General features: G+C 36.2%; 1 protein-coding gene across 1 annotated transcript in view; it reads right to left on the bottom strand.

The window, feature by feature from the left end:
• The window catches only part of BMPR1A (bone morphogenetic protein receptor type 1A), a 21,944-nt gene extending 9,567 nt beyond the window's left edge, over window positions 1-12,377 (bottom strand). Inside the window, exons 1-2 of the mRNA XM_026069957.1 lie at window positions 12,229-12,377; window positions 1,313-1,475 (exon numbers count right to left, since the gene is read on the bottom strand). Coding sequence (XP_025925742.1) covers window positions 1,313-1,475; window positions 12,229-12,295 — 230 coding nt within the window. The 5' untranslated portion in view covers window positions 12,296-12,377. The remainder of the gene's footprint in view (window positions 1-1,312; window positions 1,476-12,228) is intronic.
• Between the last annotated feature and the right edge of the window lie 6,961 nt (window positions 12,378-19,338).

Raw genomic sequence — 19,338 nt, 5'->3', positions numbered from 1 at the left:
AAAAAAAAAAAAAAAAAAAAAAAAAAAAAAAAGGGACTTCAATTTAAATCCTCTTTTATAGTATCTCTTAATACCCTATTATCTCCCAAAATCAATGCTTTGATTTCTGTTGTACATTCAAATGCTGGCAACATTTGGAAGGAATCCTAAACCAATTCCTAATGTTAGGTTTGTGCTTTCAATACCTGTTAAGCTAAGATTTTAAGTAAATCAAAATTATTTCCCACAAAACAGATATTAATTAATAAAAACAAACGGGATTTGTTTGCCAGGAAGACTTTAAGTTAGCATGAAGAAACTCGGATTTAAGAAGCATAATGCAAAAAAATACCCTGCACATGCATCCTTTATGAGTGTTATGAATCCTAACAACAGCTTTATCAACAGAATAATGATCTATAGTTGTCAGTCACTTCAGAGGAAAGTTAAAATTCAAGCCCTACACTGACAGTATACACTAGAGGGCGATAAAAAGCAAAAAATAAAATTCAAGGGCATTTAAAGGCAATACCGGATCATAAGGCAAAAATAAATCTCCAGGTGCAAAATCATGTTCAGAAAATACTACCTGCATGTATATTTAAAAAGAGGGCATCAGTGTTTGTTCCACCTCCTTGGAGTCCACAAAAAGATGCTTTACACACCAAGTGACAGCTATAGAGATGCTCAATACTGCATGTTAAAGTGAAGATTCAAATTACATAAGAAAGTGATAATGTTTTCTATTACGTTCTATTACAAAACTCCCTAAGCATGCATGTAATTAGCGTACAAGTCTCTTGGGAAACTTACACCTATCAAAGTTAAAAACTACCCTTCTCTCCCTAGGTTGAGGGGCTTTTCTTGTCGTTTCCCCCTTTCCTCTCATACCTACAACTAATGAACATGTAACAAGAAAAATTAATACTAAATGGTTACCTGGCACTAAGTAACATTACCTTTTGACTACTAGGTGAAGAAACATTAGGCTAAATGAACACGTAGTATTGTCAGAACGTTTAGATTTGGGTCATTTAATACTCACCCAGTTATAAAATGCTACAGGTTACTTAAAACCTCAATCCTTCAAAGCAGTTGCTGGGGGCAAAATGACTGGTTGTGAACAGTTCTAAGATGTGGTGAGAGTAATATTGTTTACGTATAGTTGATTGCGGATTTTTAGCATTCAGCTTTCCACAGAATTAGTGAGTTTCTAATCAATTATAATCAAWTCTCTGATAGAACTTAAGTCAGCATTGTAGATATACTTAACTCTGTAGTGAGCCAAAAAGAGTCTTTTCAAATTCTACTCTGTCCTGTACGCGATACTTACATGCATGTGTTATTAATAGCATCATCTGGACAATGCCCTGAGCAGTAGCATTTAAGAAAGGGTAAGGTGTCCTCTGGAGCGAGTGTTACTCCATTTGCTTGTTTCTTTTGATCAGGATTTGTCTTCATTCCTGTGCCATGAAGCCTGCTGTCTAGATTTTGCCCTGAGCATTGAAAGAACAACGACAACAAATTATTCCTGCATCTCTTTGGTAATTGGTTAAAAACTTTAAAGAARAAGAAAACAACCAAAAAACCACCAACAGAATAATGATATTAAAGAATAAGAGTGAATTATATAAGGCATAAGAAAACCTTCCACTGGGATTATGGCAGGAATTTTGATTTAATCATTTTATTCTGGAAATAGCTGGCTCAAATACTTTACATTTTTAAAGCAGATCATCCACACACAGTCAATACAAACAGAAAGAGGAAATTTCCCCTTTTTGAGATAGGGCAGTGATCTAAGACCAGTAAGAATTTTCTGAAGAAAGCCTTTTTCACTCATGTGTTTCAAAAACCAAAATGCTGGCCAGCTCTATAACCACAACAGTATAATTCTATGCATGACTGAATATACTTAATACGCAATTTTCTAATTCTCTGGAGTCATTTTTCTGGATTCACAGCCTCATAGAAGAGCTGTAATAACTCCAGAATCTCTTGAGTTTTTTTGATCTCCATCTGCATTAGTACTTCAAAACAGAGCTAAAGTAAATCTTGTTTGCAAATTAAATTTCAGTCAATGACATGAACGTCCACACAAATGAGCTTTCAGAGAATAAAAATAGGGCTAAATAAAGTTCCAAGTAGCCCTTAATTTCTCAGCAGTAAGAAACAGTTGAACATCATTTGTTCTAGATCATATTGTTAAAGTGCTTTTGTGAAAGTCAGCCTTCATAAGAAAAATTCCATCTGTTTTCTTCTTAGGGAAGAACATCCAGAAAAAGAAAAAAAAATTAGGAACATTAACTGCCTCATTTGGCATACACTCTCTGACCGCTATGTAAGAGACAAGAGTATCTTTGTCCAGTTCCTTCAGCTTTTTCAAACAATTTCACCAACAGAAAATCTCTCTCCACCATATTACAGTGCTCTTGGCTCCTTATGTTCTCACAGGCAGGCAAGCTCAATGAAGCTAGAAGACTTCTGACCAGGCTATCCACTGGAGGGATAAGATTTACAGCAACCCTGTGTGGGATACCCAATATGCAAGATAAGCAACCCCGTGCAATTAGTATTTATGGAAGCTTTTATTGTAATTCAACAAGTAGAGGTACCTCAGTACTTTTCAAAAAGATTTTAATCACACTGAAAACTTCCAATTTATCTGAGAATAAAAAAAATGTTTTGACCAGGAAACTCAGGCTCTCTTTTGACAGGTATCTGTGGCTTTTCATCAAATCCACTAAGCACTACCTGTAGAGTAATGAGAACATTACTCTAATGCCAAACTTTGTTTTAAAGATGCGTAGAAAAAACTTGGTTAAAAACTTGTGCAGATAATACCTGCTATATCATAACACCATGTCATTCAGCCAAATGGGAGATTAAATATTTGTAAAACTTCATCTTATTGTTCTGAGAGGCACACATGCAGATTTCCTATCTGATTAATACAGCGTACTGAGTACATTCTCCTGATTCAGATATTCCCCTGAAAATAAGGACACCGTGCCTTTTTCGGACACGGTCAAGAGCACATCCCAAGAAACTACAGCAACCATTTACCTAAACTCTCAAATCACTTAGCCATGTTTTATACAAAGTGTAGTTTTCAAACAGTACACATCAGTAACATCTCAGTGAAATATTTCCTTTAACAATAAGTATAAATTGTCCAGTGCCAGAATAGCACACTGAGTTTATCTATGCAATAATCTTCCCAGTATAACCAAAAGGAATTCTGCATGTATAAAACGGCAACTCCTCCAGTATCTGTTCTTACTCTTTTTCCAGTTTTCTTCCTAACAAAGTCTGAAATGGTATTTTAATACTCTGCTACTTTCACAACATTTTTTTTTTTTTTAATATTAAGAGATCCTTACCTGCTCAGAAAACAGGTAATTCCACCCCTTATTTTTTACTTAAAAAAAAAAAAAAAAAAGCCACTGCCCATGTACAAATGTTAACTGCCATTCTCATTTTGTAGAACTACTAAGGTATCTTTCCTAATTAATTTTACAGATCCYTCTTTATCTTCAGGGACATTCCACGTGTTAAAAGTTTGAACACTTCATGATGTGCATCTCTCAGTCACTCACCCATCTTCCTACCCTGACCATGAAATGCAGTATTTTTTTTAATTCATTAGAAAAGAAATCAGGGAACCCTCAGAGCACGGCTTCTCCTAGCTCAGGAGAGAAAGAACAAAATTCTAACCTGCAATTTATAATGGATTCAGACTAACATAATTTAAATAGGTCATCAGCATGGTGACACGATAATCCCTACAGCACTGAAGAACAGTTTTCTACTGTTGAATTTCTTTCTCACTGCCAGCGCTAACATGCCATTTAAAAATTTTATGTCAGTCCAGGACCTTTTTCCTAAACTAACATTCTTCCTAAACTAACATTGCAGCATGACTACAGGTATGCTAACCTTCTACAATAAAAATGAGATGAAATGCATTTTTCCTCTTAATATTCACTATTATGAATTGTATAACAAGATTTATGAGGTATACCCAATAAAATCCATGCTAACATGGATAAATAACAATATTTTCATAGAACCTTTTGTACACTTTCTACAAGCAAAGATTTTTATTCAAAGCAAAAACGGACAACCACCTCATTACCTTTGTAACGTGAATGAGAAACAATACTCTATGGTAGCCTGTTTCCATCTTACAGGTAGTWTTTATGAGTTGCACAAAAACAAATCACTCTACTCTTGCATTATCACTTTCTAAGACTACAAAAAAMCCCTCCTATTAAACAGGAAAGATAATTGAGTATTCGGGGGGGAGGACTGGGGAAGAAGAGAAAGGAAAATACTGAGATTGTTTAGGTTCACTTCAGTAGAAAGTTTTAGATAGCCTATATCCAGACACTACCCCTAACGGCTTTTTGCATCCTTTACTGTAGTACTACAATTCAACATCAGCATTTCAAGTAGGTATGGGGAAAGGAATTGCATGTGGAAAATAACTTGACCCACACTAACCTGAGATGGTAGGGGACAGATCAAGACCCAAGTGTGTGKGGGGGGGGTGTCACAGGATTTTTCACTGCCGTTTTTCCTGGTTAAAAGCTATTGGGAAGATGACTGAAGGTGAATGAAGGATGTGCCAAAATGACGCTCTTCCTCAAGAACCACACGGCCTTGCTCTATCAATGCTCAGACTATCCCGCAGCCATAGCACTCCACCTCTCAAACACTCACACTGCTTCATCTTCCTTCGGATATGAGGACAGAGAAGCGGAGGAGCCCTTCCTAGGGGTCTAGCGACACTGTACTACTGCGAGGACGTAATTAATGGCTTCCCTGTCACGTTCGGTTGTCAGCTCGATGGTGGAGCAAAGAAACACTCATACACTCTGCACACACAGATAAGGCGGCATTAAAATGGATTTCTGTTTAAGACTAAACAAGTAAAAATTAAAAGTTAAGGAACAATTACTGCCAATACATCATACACAGCCTTTGATCAAAGACATCAATTATTCAGAGAATCATTTCCTCCAATCATTAAACAAAAAAGTTAACTGATTAATTGATTTTAAAGAAGCACAGTAAAAACCCCACTAAAAACATAAGTCTACTTGAAAGCATAGCTTCAAATGCAAATATTAATATAGATAATCTTTTAAAAAGGTATTCTGCATGACAACAAAGTGATATTAACCACTGAAAACTGAGCAAACTCAGTTGCTGCTCAACAATTCCTTTGCCAGGATTCATATGTAATTTGATTAGGTCTTCTGATTTACGAAGAGATTTGTGTACACCATAAAAAACAACTCTACTAAGAACTGCAGAGATGCAAAGGGCAATAAGTGAAATAAGACAAACACAAAAGCCAAATTATGCCTACAATTTCATACTTAACTGCATTCCCTCCACCTCTACAAACAAATGCTAGAACTAGTAGCCTGCAACATTTCAAATTATTGATGGCTTTCTGAATTCACAATGGTAATAGTTTTCCTCTGATCTCTTTAACGAAATATTTCAAACAAAATCATTTTTACTCCAGAATAAATTATCCTTAAAAAGGGTTTATCTTAGCACAATGACAGTACTGTTAAGCATTTCTTTGTAGCAATTCTGGTCCAAGCTTGTAAAATCCAGTAAATTCTGTATTTTAATCAACAAGAATCTTTCTCCGATTCTCATTTCTTTCCTCCCAGTAGAAGAACTTCGCCCACCTTTTGCTGGTGCTAAAGCTGTTCACACTGGCTAGCTGATGCTTCGAGCTTGCCATCACTGACATGCTGGCTTCTTTCTATAAGAGATGAACCAAGCCTCTTGCTGTTAGGTAGGCCTTCTTTATGAAAAATAAATGACTTGCAATTTTTACCTGGTAGTAGTTTTAAACTACTTTTTCTAGCTTTAGGATGCAGATACTACAAATCATCCACTACCACAAGGAACTGTCACCTTTCTGCCTATCACAAGCTTTCACAATGATTTAGCAGGTAGTGCTATATAAATTACACCTTAGTAGAACTGATACAGCTTGATTAATATTTCAGTACTTAAAAAAAAAAAAAAAATTAAAAACCCAAATCCAACCAAAACACTTTTATGAGTGTGAAGAAAATATCTTAAATGCTTTTCTGAGCTCCGCATCTGGCAGTTTTGCCATAACTCTAAGTAGTGCATTTTGATATATCAAGCCTGTGATCTCCACAGGCCAGGCACATTACAGGTAGTTCAGTCTAGCAGAACTGGTTCCTAAAAATCACAGCAAGTTCCCAGACTATTTGTTTAAAAACCTCTCTGCCACCCGCCAGCTTTCCCAGGAGCTACACCATACCGTTCAATCCTGACAGGTAGCTCTCGGCTTCCCTCCCTTCCCAGCCCAGCAATCCCCAGCCTCTAGTCCTACCTTCCTTCCTAGAAAAGGTATTTCTGACAAATGTTATTCTGTTCTTAYGTGTCAAATATAAAAACCACAGACAGAAAGATTTTATGTATACTTAAAAATATATATATATACACACACACCTGTATTCTGATTTAAATTAAATGTACTTTTAAAGAATAAAGTTACTTGAAACAAAAGTTGAAATTACAACACAGACTTACATAACCTTTCTATAATCCATTAAAATAACTTTGATCAGATAAGTATTTGACAATGCATGTTTGCTGCTGACGTTTTGAAAAAGATGCAGCAGTTGGGAAGTGACTGGTAAACAGAACTATAAAGTCCTTCAGCAGCAAATCAGCTTCTGAGAACTCCAAGTTCCTTCTGCAGATTCTGGAAGCAATTTTCTTTATTTCAGACTAGTTTACATGTTTGAATTCAGTTTATATGATTAAACTCACTATTTCACTTGAAATTCAGAAAGTGCACAGAAGTTAAAGCAGAACTCTTTCAATAACAAATCTCTGAACAAAATTAAGTATGAGATAGCGAGCTCAAGTTTCAATGGACAATTTTATCAATGCACTAACAGACAATACTGTGTTCAGTAAGTCTGTTTTAAAAACAAAAAAAAWTTAATAAACTTTTCGTATTTATTGAATGAAATTAATACTGTTTTAATAAGCTAATCAAAAAATTAAAATACTGGTTTTCTGCAGTGTATTGGAAGAACACGCAAAATCTTGATGAGCCACATATCTAATATTACATCATATAGTAAACTGACAGAAATGAATTGCAAAGTTTAGGAGGCTAAGCATATATTAGACTATTTGACTGTTCTGTTACATGTATTGGTTATTTATGGTTATCAGTGGGACTTTTTTTTTTTAAGTTAAAGAAAAAGCATAAAATTTACAGATTCAAAAGATTTTGAAAAAAGATTTAAAGTTAAGGCTTTTTTTGTTAATTTAGACTTTAAGGCACATTAAGCCATTCTGAACAAAAGGCAACGCTGTGAAAAGAATCTTCATTTTGCTTTTTAATCCAGGTAACAAAATGCTGCAAGGGAATTTGTGTTTGTACAAAATACTTAGGGGAAGCAAAATACACGTCTTTTTGGGACAGGGAAAAGGAAATAGAAAATATTGCAGGGTCTTTCCTAAACTCAACTTCTGCACTGTGAAATTACAGTTAAAGAAATGGACCTGTACTTCTAATAGTCTTATGCAGGACACATTTTTGTGCAAAAAGGACGTATGTTCTGAACAATCACATCAATGATTTTCTATTTGGGTTTCTGTGCTTTAAAGCAGCACTGCATTACACAAAGAACGAACTCTATCCTGAAATAACGCTGGTTCTTTGAACTAAAAATCTGCAATAATGGTAAGACAGAAGCACGTTTTGTGTACTTATTCACAAATGATGGTGATAAACTCTTGCCTTAGGTGAGCAAAAGCAGGTGTGTGAAGATGTAAAGTCTGTCATAAATGCAGAGGAAGTCACAGGACTAAGGCCTTGCACAAAGAAGAAGGAAATACAAAAGTGTTTTTCAAAAGGTTGCTATAAATTTAGTCATTTGTTACCCACATCCATTTTCTATCATTTCTCAAGTCATAGAAACCAGAACAGTGTCACCACAATCTAGAAAGAAGATACATTCCAGACGGTAACCATTCCGTATCCCTGCTCCTTGTCCCGATGTGTGAAACACCAGCTATCCATCAGCAATTTCACAGAGCTGTCTGTTTTCTACTGTAGCTTCAGGAATATTTTCACATTATCAACAGGTGCAGCCACATGCTTTAAAAAAGTTCTATGTGAAGGAACATATAAATATAGTGCACATATATGTGCACACATATGGACAAGTTTGGTATAAATTTTTCCTTTGGGTTTTGGTAAGCTCTGAAGATCCCAACAATTTAAAGAAGCCTCCAGAAGAACGGAGCAAGCAAACCATTAACCATCGCTGAAAGCATGAACACTGCATGTTTCTACTTTCTCTGTTTCACTTCCTCTTTCTGAAGTCCCACAAGTTCTCAATTCCTTATAATGTGTGTTCTCCACCTCTACTACTTCCTGCATATACCAATGCATTTCTGTAACATCTTGCATTTTTCTTTCCTGCTGATACTATTCTGACCTTTCACTTTAGATTTCCTCCTTCCTATGAAAATTCCAAATACTTGATTTAACTATCAGCTTTGTTCTTGTCATCCGATTCTTGTATCGGGGGGTGAAATTAGAGAGACTTGACTGTTTTTCTACTCACCACCCCTAGAAACCAAACATACATCACATGATTGAAGACAAGCCCTTAGGCAAGTTGCATCAAAGAAACAACAATATTTCAGTTAGCTCAACTTTCCCATGGTTTTCAGAACTTGCTCAGTATTGATTTGAAAGTCAGGAATATTCCTAAAAAAGTCAGTTTCTTCTTCAGAAGCTGACTTTTTTTTTTAAAACAGGATATTTAAACTTAATTCAGCTATATTATTTATAAGAAAGTATTGAAGCATTAGTAATAAATGTGATCATGGAAGGAGTTAATGTAATTTAATTCTAAGTCACTATAAGACCTGTATATTTTTATTATTTCTATTTGTATTCCATTGTGTAATGAAAGACTATGTATTTTCTAATCACGATTGTTTGGCAGAATCTTTTTAGAACAGTGAAGCTTCTGGCTCACAAGCGAGAGATTAGATAAATTTTCAGAAGATTTAGAAAACATCTCCCTGTCTTCTGTCCAAAAGATTTAAATAAATTTGTTCCTTCAGCTGCTATTGCATTTGAGCAAAATGCTGAATATTGACTGATTCAAATGGATAATGCTGATTTCAGTATAAAGAATGAAAAATATAATCTCAGGCCTCTTCAAGGAAAGAAGCTGGTAGCTTCTGCAAGAAGCAGCAGAACTGCTTGAGTACTAGTGGAACAAGGTCTACTGCAGATTGCTATGTTTAAGAATGATCTACAGTGGAAGAGACCTCTAAAAGTCACCTAGTACTACCACCTGGCCAAAGCAGGGCCAACTTTTAAGTTAGATCAGGTTGCTCAGAGTCACATCCAGTGAAGTTCTGAATATCTCTAAGGATGGATATTGCACACTCTCTGGACAACCTGTTCTAATGCCTGACCACCTTCACTGTGAAAAAATTCTTCCTAATATCTCAGGAAAGTTTCTTTTATTTCTGTTTGTGCCTATTATCAATCTTATCACCTCAGAGCTGTATTTTAAAACTACTATGAACTTGAACTATACTCAAACTATGCTATTTCTACCTAAGTAGATAAATAGCTATTTCTTGCTAATTACAAATTGCAGGTCCACAATGGGATCAGGAACTAGGATTGATAATTTCCCTCTCCCAACTAACTGGTTGCCCAGAGAGGTTGTGGAGTCTCCTTCTCTGGAGATATTCAAAACCCGCCTGGACAGGATCCTGTGCAATGTGCTCTAGGTGGCCCTGCTTGAGCAGGAGGGTTGGACTCAGATGATCTCCAGAGGTCCCTTCCAACCTCAACCATTCCGTGATTCTGTAATGTAATTAAGATGGAAGACTGCTGGATTTAGGCTTTTCTGTTTTGTTGCCTTCAATCTTGAAACCTTTGCTACAATGGCTAAGCTTCAATTCAAGACCCATGCTTCTCCCCGCCCCTGAAACACACACACACACACACACACACACACACACACACACACACACAAAATGCTTGAAGCAAATACCTAGAAGTTAGCAGATACTATTTTGAGCCCCCACAGGCTAAAGAGATGAAAGTACTGAAATTACTGAGCAATCACACATCACTACTTCTTACTTCTCCAGGTGTTTTTGGGCAAAAGTGTCTACAATTTTGAAGGCTGTAAACTCAAAGATACAGAAGTCTTAACGCATGCTTGTGGAGCCTACTGTACTGAACTGCACAGGAAACTCAAAAGGGAGAGTGGCAGTTTTAAGTACCTTGAACAAACTTCAGTTCTGCATGGAACCAGAGAAAGGACTTATGTAAAAGTTTAGCTGCAAGTACATGTGTGGGATGGTACTGGAAGAAGCTTAAGGCTATACCTCCCTGGATCGTGGCACAAAACATTTAATGCAAATCTCAAGTGCAGATAACTGGGTTCTTCTCAGACACCTTTAGTGTCAACAACCCCTAAAAGTTGGGATCAGCATGGGCAGCATAAGAGATTATCAATAAATATAAATGATCTTTCAAATTAAATTTGGAAAAGATTCAGGTTATTTTTAATGGTATGATAATAGTATTTTTAATGGTCTGGTGATCTCTGCAAGCCCTTTCTCCCCACAGCTGAATCAGTTCCCAGATGCAACTTGCCACTTGGCTACCTGAGGATAAGCACCAGAACAAGAAAAGAGGTAGGATCAAGTGTCTTTGAAGGGGCAGGCCCATTACATCTTTGACACAAGACTACTCATAAAATCAGTTTTCAAGGTACTTAAGTGTGAAGGTGCAAGCAGAGTCCCACTAGAGATTGCTCTGCCAATTCCTTCAGTCTAAGATTGCAGGTACCTACACTCAAGAAACAGAACAGGAAAACTGCTTTTTGGGTACTTACGAGGTTTCCTCCTCTATCCATTTTAACAAATTCATTGAATGTCATTGTTCAAATACCTCAAAGAATATCTCAAAATAAAATCAAGCACTAAGCAGTAGCTGATATATACATGAAAAGAATATGAAACTTTTTATACGCAGTGTATTAAAATGGCAGTAGCAAACTAGTCTTCTGTTTTCCTTGAACCATGTAGAAAGCTCTGTGTACTCAGCTCAACCCATGTGAGAGGTACACAGCAGGGAGAACAGGAAGTCTTATACAGAGATAAATTATGGATATACATTGTTGACAGAGCACTACTGTACCTATCCCAAACATGAGTATGTGACATGTAACTAATAGCTTAGATACTGTTCTGCTGTTCTGAACAGTCCTCTGAACTACAAGCAATCACACAGCATTGTGGTCTGCTGTGTACAGTTGTTCATAAGGAAATACGAATAAAACAGATTAACTGACCCCATACTGACAACCATTAATGGCATTCTCACGCACCCGTCAGAACAAAGTACTGTTGATTTAATTCCCCAGCCCCCTGAACTAGCTATGAATTTTGCACTTAGGCTCCAATTGCCTCCAATCGGAATAATGAGGCAGCCATATTGGTCAGTCCCCAATATGTTTTTTTYAATTCAACTCAATTTGACAGAGGACTAAAAGATAATTGAATGATAATTAAATTTCCAGTTTTTCATAACTGGTGGCTAGATGGATGACAGACTCACAAATGAGTATTTTCGCCAATTGAAAACCAGACTATGATATATACCATGTACCCTCACGTGAGCCCACTGAGTAGATATAACACATTTAAATTAGTTAYGGCACGCTATCTCTTGGCTGCTAGGAGGATCAGAAGGCATGGGAAAGTTGGAATTACTTCAGTCAGGCAAGTTTAWGGGATCAAGGACACACGCTCTCACACACACAGAAATTTGAAATTTAGGAAGTCAAAACACTAAATTCTTCAATTCTGCTGCCCTTGCAACTTTGTCCACAGTGTATTAAACATTTCTGATAGTTCTCTACTTAAATATTTGCTAAATTAGATTTACTCCTTCATAATCTATCCCACAACAACAACAACCCATGACCACTATAATGTCACCCTTTTTAGTCAAGTGCCTGTAATAAACCATTCGCCTGCAAAAGAACAGTACTGATGCTTGAACAGAGCTGTATCAAAAAACAAACAAAAAAAACCCCACCATACCACTGAAATACATGTTTCAGTTACAGATGAAAAAAAGAAAAAACCTCCTTATTTCAACTACTATATATTTACCTTGAACATGCAGAACGATAAGCAGATAGGCTCCAAGTAATTGCTCATAAACTCTCAGTCGAGTCATTGTTCACTTCTAATCCTTCCTGTGCAAGGCAACTGGCCCTTCTGCTTGACAAGTGTTAAGCTTGGTCTGTTCAGCGAAGCCTAATTTAAGATTTGGTGGCTGACTGCAAAGATGATATCGCAACTTTTCCAACTTGTTTCCTGAAAGATATAACAAAATGAAGCTGTAAGTAACGACTTGCATTTCCAAAACAAGAATAAAAAAAAAAAAAAAACCTCAAGATTTTTCAGCACGCTGAACATAACTGGGTGGCTGCAAAAAATAATTTAAAATGCATACATTTATCAAGATCAACAATTGAAAACATTAGCCATATTTGTTACCCAACAGAACAGCAAAGTTTTTCTGAAATACCTAACTTTGGTATCAACCAGATCCAAAGGAACATTTGAATGTCCATATCAAAACTGCTATATATATCAACTCACTGGCCACAGCCATATAACTGAGACTCAAATACAGCTATCATAGGTAATAATTAATAGATTAACATGTAAAAGTAAGTCTGTTTAAAAACTGTTTCCACTACATTAATTATAAATTAGACTTACTATTTTACTTAAAGAACTYAGTGACTTCCCATAGTACTACTGTAAGAGAGTAACACCACATTCTGCCACAGGTTTAAAAATGCTTGCAGAGAAGCTTGCATCGCAATAAAAAAAGTTGTATCTTTACCGGATAACAACTAAATTTGCATTAAAATACGTAATTTAGTTACCTAATCTACTTACAATATTACTTTTAATTGGTCTCCTAAAATATTATCAAGTCTTAAAACAAAAAACCTTACAGTCTCATTTAACATTCAGATTAAGACACTAATCTCTCATTTAATGTCAAATATATTCCAGTTCTCCTTCCTGTAAACTCATATGTTATTTAGTGCTTTCGGGGGAGTTTACTCCATTTACGACATCAACGAAAAATTATTAATAATTGCTGTTAATGCCAATTCGGAATCCTGATATCCTCCTAGATTCCCAAGCTTTGTGCAGATAAATCCTGCCTGAAGAAATATGCTATTATATGGACACACAATTTGCTACGAAGTTAAATATAGTTCTATTAATTTAGCAGATTAACACATAGATAAGACAGTCATATTGAACGAAAAAATTACTTTTTCAGACCACAGTGGCCAAGTATTATTCCTCAAGTAAGCGCAGTAGTTTGTGACCACATTCTTCTACATGAACTTTTTACAGTGATTAAGAAAGGAAGCATAATTATCCTCAAAGGATGAAAAAACAACCCAGACACCTAAATAGTTAATAGAAACAAAAGCGATTTTGTATGAAGATGAACAGAAGACCGATTTTGCCTTTCTTTGGCCTCTTGTTTCGGCGGGCTCGACCCCCGTGACCCCTGTCAGCCTGGCGCTATTCACGAATGCCAAAACTGGTATTTGTTCAAGGATGTGCTGCAATTACCGTTGGTGGCTGCTTCCACCATAAATAACTCAACGTGTCTGTTGGTGAGACCCCCAAACTTTTCATTTTAATTAGTGCTTCAGAGGCATTTAACATGGAGGCAAATTAGCAGCAGAGCCGGGAGGCGTCTGTCACTTCCAATTTCTGTGGAGAAGGGGCACGCAGCCTTCGACCCGTGCCCTACTTTTCACACATCTCTGACTTCTTAGAAATGAAGTAACAAAGCACTTGATCACCGAAAGAAAYGGGCACAATCCCGGCATGGGCAAGGATTTTTGGACGGAGAGCCTCAAAGCTGTAAACCACTAGTCACCCAATGCAACAAGCAGCAGTGATATTCTCATTCATTAGAATCAGGCCATTTTACAGAGTTGCATTGTGCTCCAAACAATACGCTGCACAAACATTCGAAACGCTAATAACTTCAAAACAAACTTCCTCTGAAGGCAGAAATAAAAGCAATATAGCAACAAAAACATTCATTCTCAAGTAATTCTTCACTAAAAAAACAACTATTTCTGAGAGCTGCAAGGGAAGAGCCTTCTGGCTATGAAAACATGAGGACAACAACACAAAAATAAACTAGTGCTTTATTCAATATTTCAATTGCCATGACGCCAATCCTCATGAAAACATGTGGGAGATGAAAAATAGCCAACAGTTTGTATGTAGAAAAGTAAGAGACGTTTTATTTACAATATTATTGTTGCAGTCCAGCATGGAAAAAGCTAACATTGTGTTCAAAGTTTATTTAAAAGTAATTTCTTCCCTATGCAAGTTTCAGTAAGCACTACATACTCTTACCATCTTTACACTTCAAGAGTAGGAGTGTTTTAAACTTTCAGAAAACTGGCGATCTCACTCCACATTTCAGTGATTTACCAGAGCACACTGGCACTGCCTGGTCACGAACCAAACACATACTGCACATTTGCTTCTTTACTACACAGCATGTTACCATAAAAATCAAGAACAACTGGAAAAAACAAAACATTATTTTCATGGTGACTTTTTTGTTATCAGTGAGACAATCTAAAGTAATTTTCAAAAAAAATCTTGTCCAACCCTTTTCAAGAATATAATGCTCCCGGCTTAGAACCAGTATTTTGTAACTGGATCCTCCTTTCAATAGTATTTAATTTTTCACAGAAAAATATATTTATTCATATATATGTAAATATAAACTTGTTCTCCCTGTCATTTTATTGCCTACAAGTTCCAATTTCCTATTTTTAAACCGTTCTCATTTGAGAATGCTTATCAACACTTAAAAGAATACCACAAAAACAGAAAATAAAAAACAGCAGGACTGCAAACCTACCTTCATTCCTCTGAAATGCATATGTAAGGCCTTAATACTATTACTTGAGTTATTTATCTGTTCTGTGGCTGCTACTGTTAATATCAAGTTCGTCCTTACTGAGGAAAACCATACACCTGGCTTCAAGGTTTTGGCAGACCAGCACTCATGAATCCTGCTGTACTGAGGGCTGTCGTACCCATAGCACTACTGCAAGCGCAGAAAGCGTGCCCAAATCTTTAGCGGCCCCATTTCACAGTTTGGCAGGTAAGCTAAATCACTGACAAGGCTCAGAGATTCACAATAAAACATCAGAACATGAACTATGAGAACAGAGGTGTGGACACCTTTTCTGATTCACTTCCGAGTTTCTATTAAAACAAAACACCGGCAGCCACTTCAGTCACACTGTCTGGATAAGGTGAGCAACAGCTGGAATTTCTCTCAAATCTGCCTGATATTAATAGTCCAGAATGACACAACCAAATGATTACTTCAAATGTATTAAAGCACCAATTAACTCCTGGAATGCTGGTCTGCCAACAGACTAATGCTGAAGAAATTCAAAACCACAAGTTGATCAGTTGATTTCAAAGTCCTCAATCTCTCTCTTTTTTTTTTTCTATTATAGCCACAAAGAAGCATTCTCAACTATGATCCTTTAAAAAGAAACTTATTCATTTACTGTAATACCCAGTTTGCCCACAGTGTAATTTAGTACCCTTCCTGAAAATATTTTACTGAAGATAATGCTTTTATTATCCAAAATACTTTTTCCCTGAATTGAAACTCAACTATGAATTCATGGACTAAAATAGGAGTCTAACCCTACACTCTATATGACTCCAAAGATATGAAGATGAAGTGTGCAAGATACGTCATATCGTCCAAAAAAAGCAGTGAATTAAGCAATAATTGTTTTTCAGATGTGGCTCTAATATTTTTAACAGCATGGCCTCAAAACCAAATGAGCTGCACTGTCCCAAATTTCAGTAAAGAATGATAGTGCTGAACATAGAAACAAAGACAGTATTGTAACAGGGAAACACGAAAAAAGAAATGCCTGTCTCAAGACTTCACAAGAATTAGAACATTAAATCCATTTCACCAGACAGATATGTTCGAAAACATTTGCAGGCTTGTACATACAATACCAAGTAGATGTACTTGGCCAAGCAAATCTGAAAAATATTAAATGTAGCCCCCATATGTAATGGAGGCAAGAAGTGGTTTGGACGACTATAAGCATATTAGCTTACCTCAACCATATGTACAATTTTGAACACAATTTTGAGGTAGAAGAGAATGCCAGGGGATAAAAATTAAATATAACAAAGGTTTACTGAAAATGGATTGTCAGTCTAAGTTGGTATCTAACAGCTTATTTCCTAGGCATTGAATAAAAAGACCTTATCTATTAGAGTTTTAAAAAGCCAATATGGTGCCACATAGGAAACTATTAATTTGAATGGAAAAAGAAGTAGGAATTGTAAGGACAGAAAACTTGCTACAGGGCAAACAACAAGTAGTTTCAAGAACAGAGATTACTAATGTAGTTCATACGGCATTCAAGAACCTTGACCCTTGAATGAGTCTTGATTCAAGCTTATTTATCTTTTTTCGTTAATGAATTAAGCACAAGAAATAACASATTGATAAACATTGCTGACAAACACGGTGAATTGCCAATTCAGTTGAGTGTTGTTTTTATATAGGAAGATTTGGATGAAGGACTCAACTAACAGAAATGGAATGAGATACAATGACATGAAAGCAGCAGAGTTGCACATTTCAGGAACTCAGAAGAGTTTCTGCTACATGTAGACTAGGAGTTTATGCATAAGAAATGACTATGTCCAAGGACCCAAGCACACTAACTGATTACAGGGTGTCGGAGACGTAAGTGTGATGTGGTTGGGAGAAAGGGGCAAACATGACTCTAGGATTTTGTAAGAACATTTTCCAGGGTAGACAGGAAAACATGAACRCCACAGCACAAGAGCGAACTCTTAAACATCATCTGGAATACAGTACACAATTATATACATATTGTTAAGAATGATGAATTCAACATATGCTTAGAAGGACTGATTACAGCAGGGATATGATTATTCTTTGAAAATGTAACATAGGGATAAACATAAGGAAAGACAGCCAGCTATTTAATCCAAGGAAAACTACTGGCTCAAGAACAACTAGGTATGGATTAGCCATAAAAATTTATTTAGACCAGAAATTTGAAGACAATTTCTAACCACCGGTGAGGTTCTAGGTCAGATTTTCAAAATGAAATAAAGTCCAAAGACTTAATTAGTTTTTTGTTTTTGTTTTTGTTTTTTAAATAAACAACACCATCTGATTTAGCTGCAGGTGCAGCTACACTGGATTTAGGAGAGTTCCTCCAACTTCATGTTCTTCTTTATAATATAAAATGAGCTGTAGTCAACTTCAAATTTAGTCAATTCAACAGTAAGAAATGCAAGKTCCAGATTCTGTTGTGCATAATTCTGTCACGCATAATTCTGTCAAATAATTGTATAACTCTGCTTTTCCCCAACGTACTTTTTAAAGATGTTTCTATTTTATTGCAAGATGAACCTACAGAAACTGTAAAAGAGTGTCATACTGAAACAGCTATGTCTAACTGCTGTCAAATATGTCAAGTTAAAAATGGAGGTACATACCAGATGTAAGTGAACCATCAATTAACAACCTTTATTCATGCTACCACCACTGAAGTCTATGAAGAAAGCCTACAACCTATAGACAAGACTGCTAGCCAGTTGGCACATGGCCATCAACAAAAACTACTCCAAATTATACATGCAGAAAACTTGGCCCTATTTGTTTAGGCACTAATCTGTGCAAGTTCACAAAAACAATTCCATTAAAATGAATCAGAATCATTTCAAACTATTAGTGATTGCATAAATGTAAAAGCCAAAAGATTGTGCAAATTAGTTCAATGTTCTTCCTCCTCTCTCTCAATCTCTACAAACTGCTACAAAATTTGAAATACTAGATGAAGTGTAGTGTGTGTGTGCRCGTGTGCATACTGAAATGCAAAACATGAGAGTCATTCGGAGGATATTTATAAATACATGTAGTTATTGTTAACATGGTAAGTAACTTAATTCACATCAGGTACTGCAATGGTGGTTTTGTTCATTCAAAAATCCTGAGCTTCTAAAAACTGTTTTCTGCAGCAACAGAGTTAACAGTCTTGGGAAAGGACTTATTTTTGAGCAGCTAGAAAGAAAGGCATCAAAATTCACCTTGGATACTCTAGAAGAAATCATACGAAAGGAAGATTTCATGCTGACTGTAAGTATCCAGTGTGTGTATACTGCTGCAGAATTTAGAAAACAAACTACTAAATTATGATATATCTGTTTCATAAACAAAGTTGTTAACCATGAAGAAATTACAGCATAGCTGCTTTTTACCATGCCCAGCACAATTAGGTAATTGGGGACGCCACTCTCATTGGACTCCTGAATGCCCATCTCACTGTTGCTCTGGCATGCCAATTAACTAACTGCTACAAAGTTTCTGCCATTAAATTAACAATAATGAAATTCAGCAAAATTATTTTCTCAGTGCCATTAGATATTCAGGCATATCCTAGCGTGTTACAAACATCATGCATCCTCTTATTTGAGTGCACTCAGACAGGATTTCACCATACAACTTGAATTCATCTTGACTCACCACCCTCTTTCAACCCTATGACTTTAGCCATTAAGGGCAGGGCAGAACCTCCCCCCAGCTAAGACAACAGGCAAGCTGACACTCAGGCTCCTTCCTACCGCAACTGACATCACCTCCTGCTATCCTAGCCAGAAGCTATCATCCTTAGATAGTTTTTATTCAGTATTTATCACTTTTCCTAATTCCTTACTGTCACACCGGTGGATATGAATGAAGAAAGAGAGGAGAAGGGGAAAAAAAAGAAAAAAAGAAAAAACCCCACACTCCAAATGTAATAAATTCCATCTCCAAATCTAATACCAATCCAAAATGTGAGTGTAATTTAAATCTTATTAAGTTAGGAAAAATCTTACTTAAAACAGAATGTCTTTCATACATCTACATCTCAACCATAAGCAGCAAGAAAAAAAGCCATTAAAATTGTTATAAATTTCACGTGTCACTATTGAAAATATGCTTATATAGTCATACCATACTGCCATACTAGATCTATCACATATTTTGGTTCTGAATTACAATTATTTTATACAAACAATATAGATAGGGTGAAGAAAGGGAAAAGCTGGCCTTGATCCTGAACATGTATTTACTCACTTGTT

The sequence above is a fragment of the Apteryx rowi genome, unplaced genomic scaffold, assembly GCF_003343035.1.
Source record: "Apteryx rowi isolate R43461 unplaced genomic scaffold, aptRow1 scaffold_30, whole genome shotgun sequence".
Lineage (NCBI taxonomy): Eukaryota > Metazoa > Chordata > Aves > Apterygiformes > Apterygidae > Apteryx > Apteryx rowi.
This window is presented reverse-complemented; position numbering and strand designations above follow the sequence as displayed.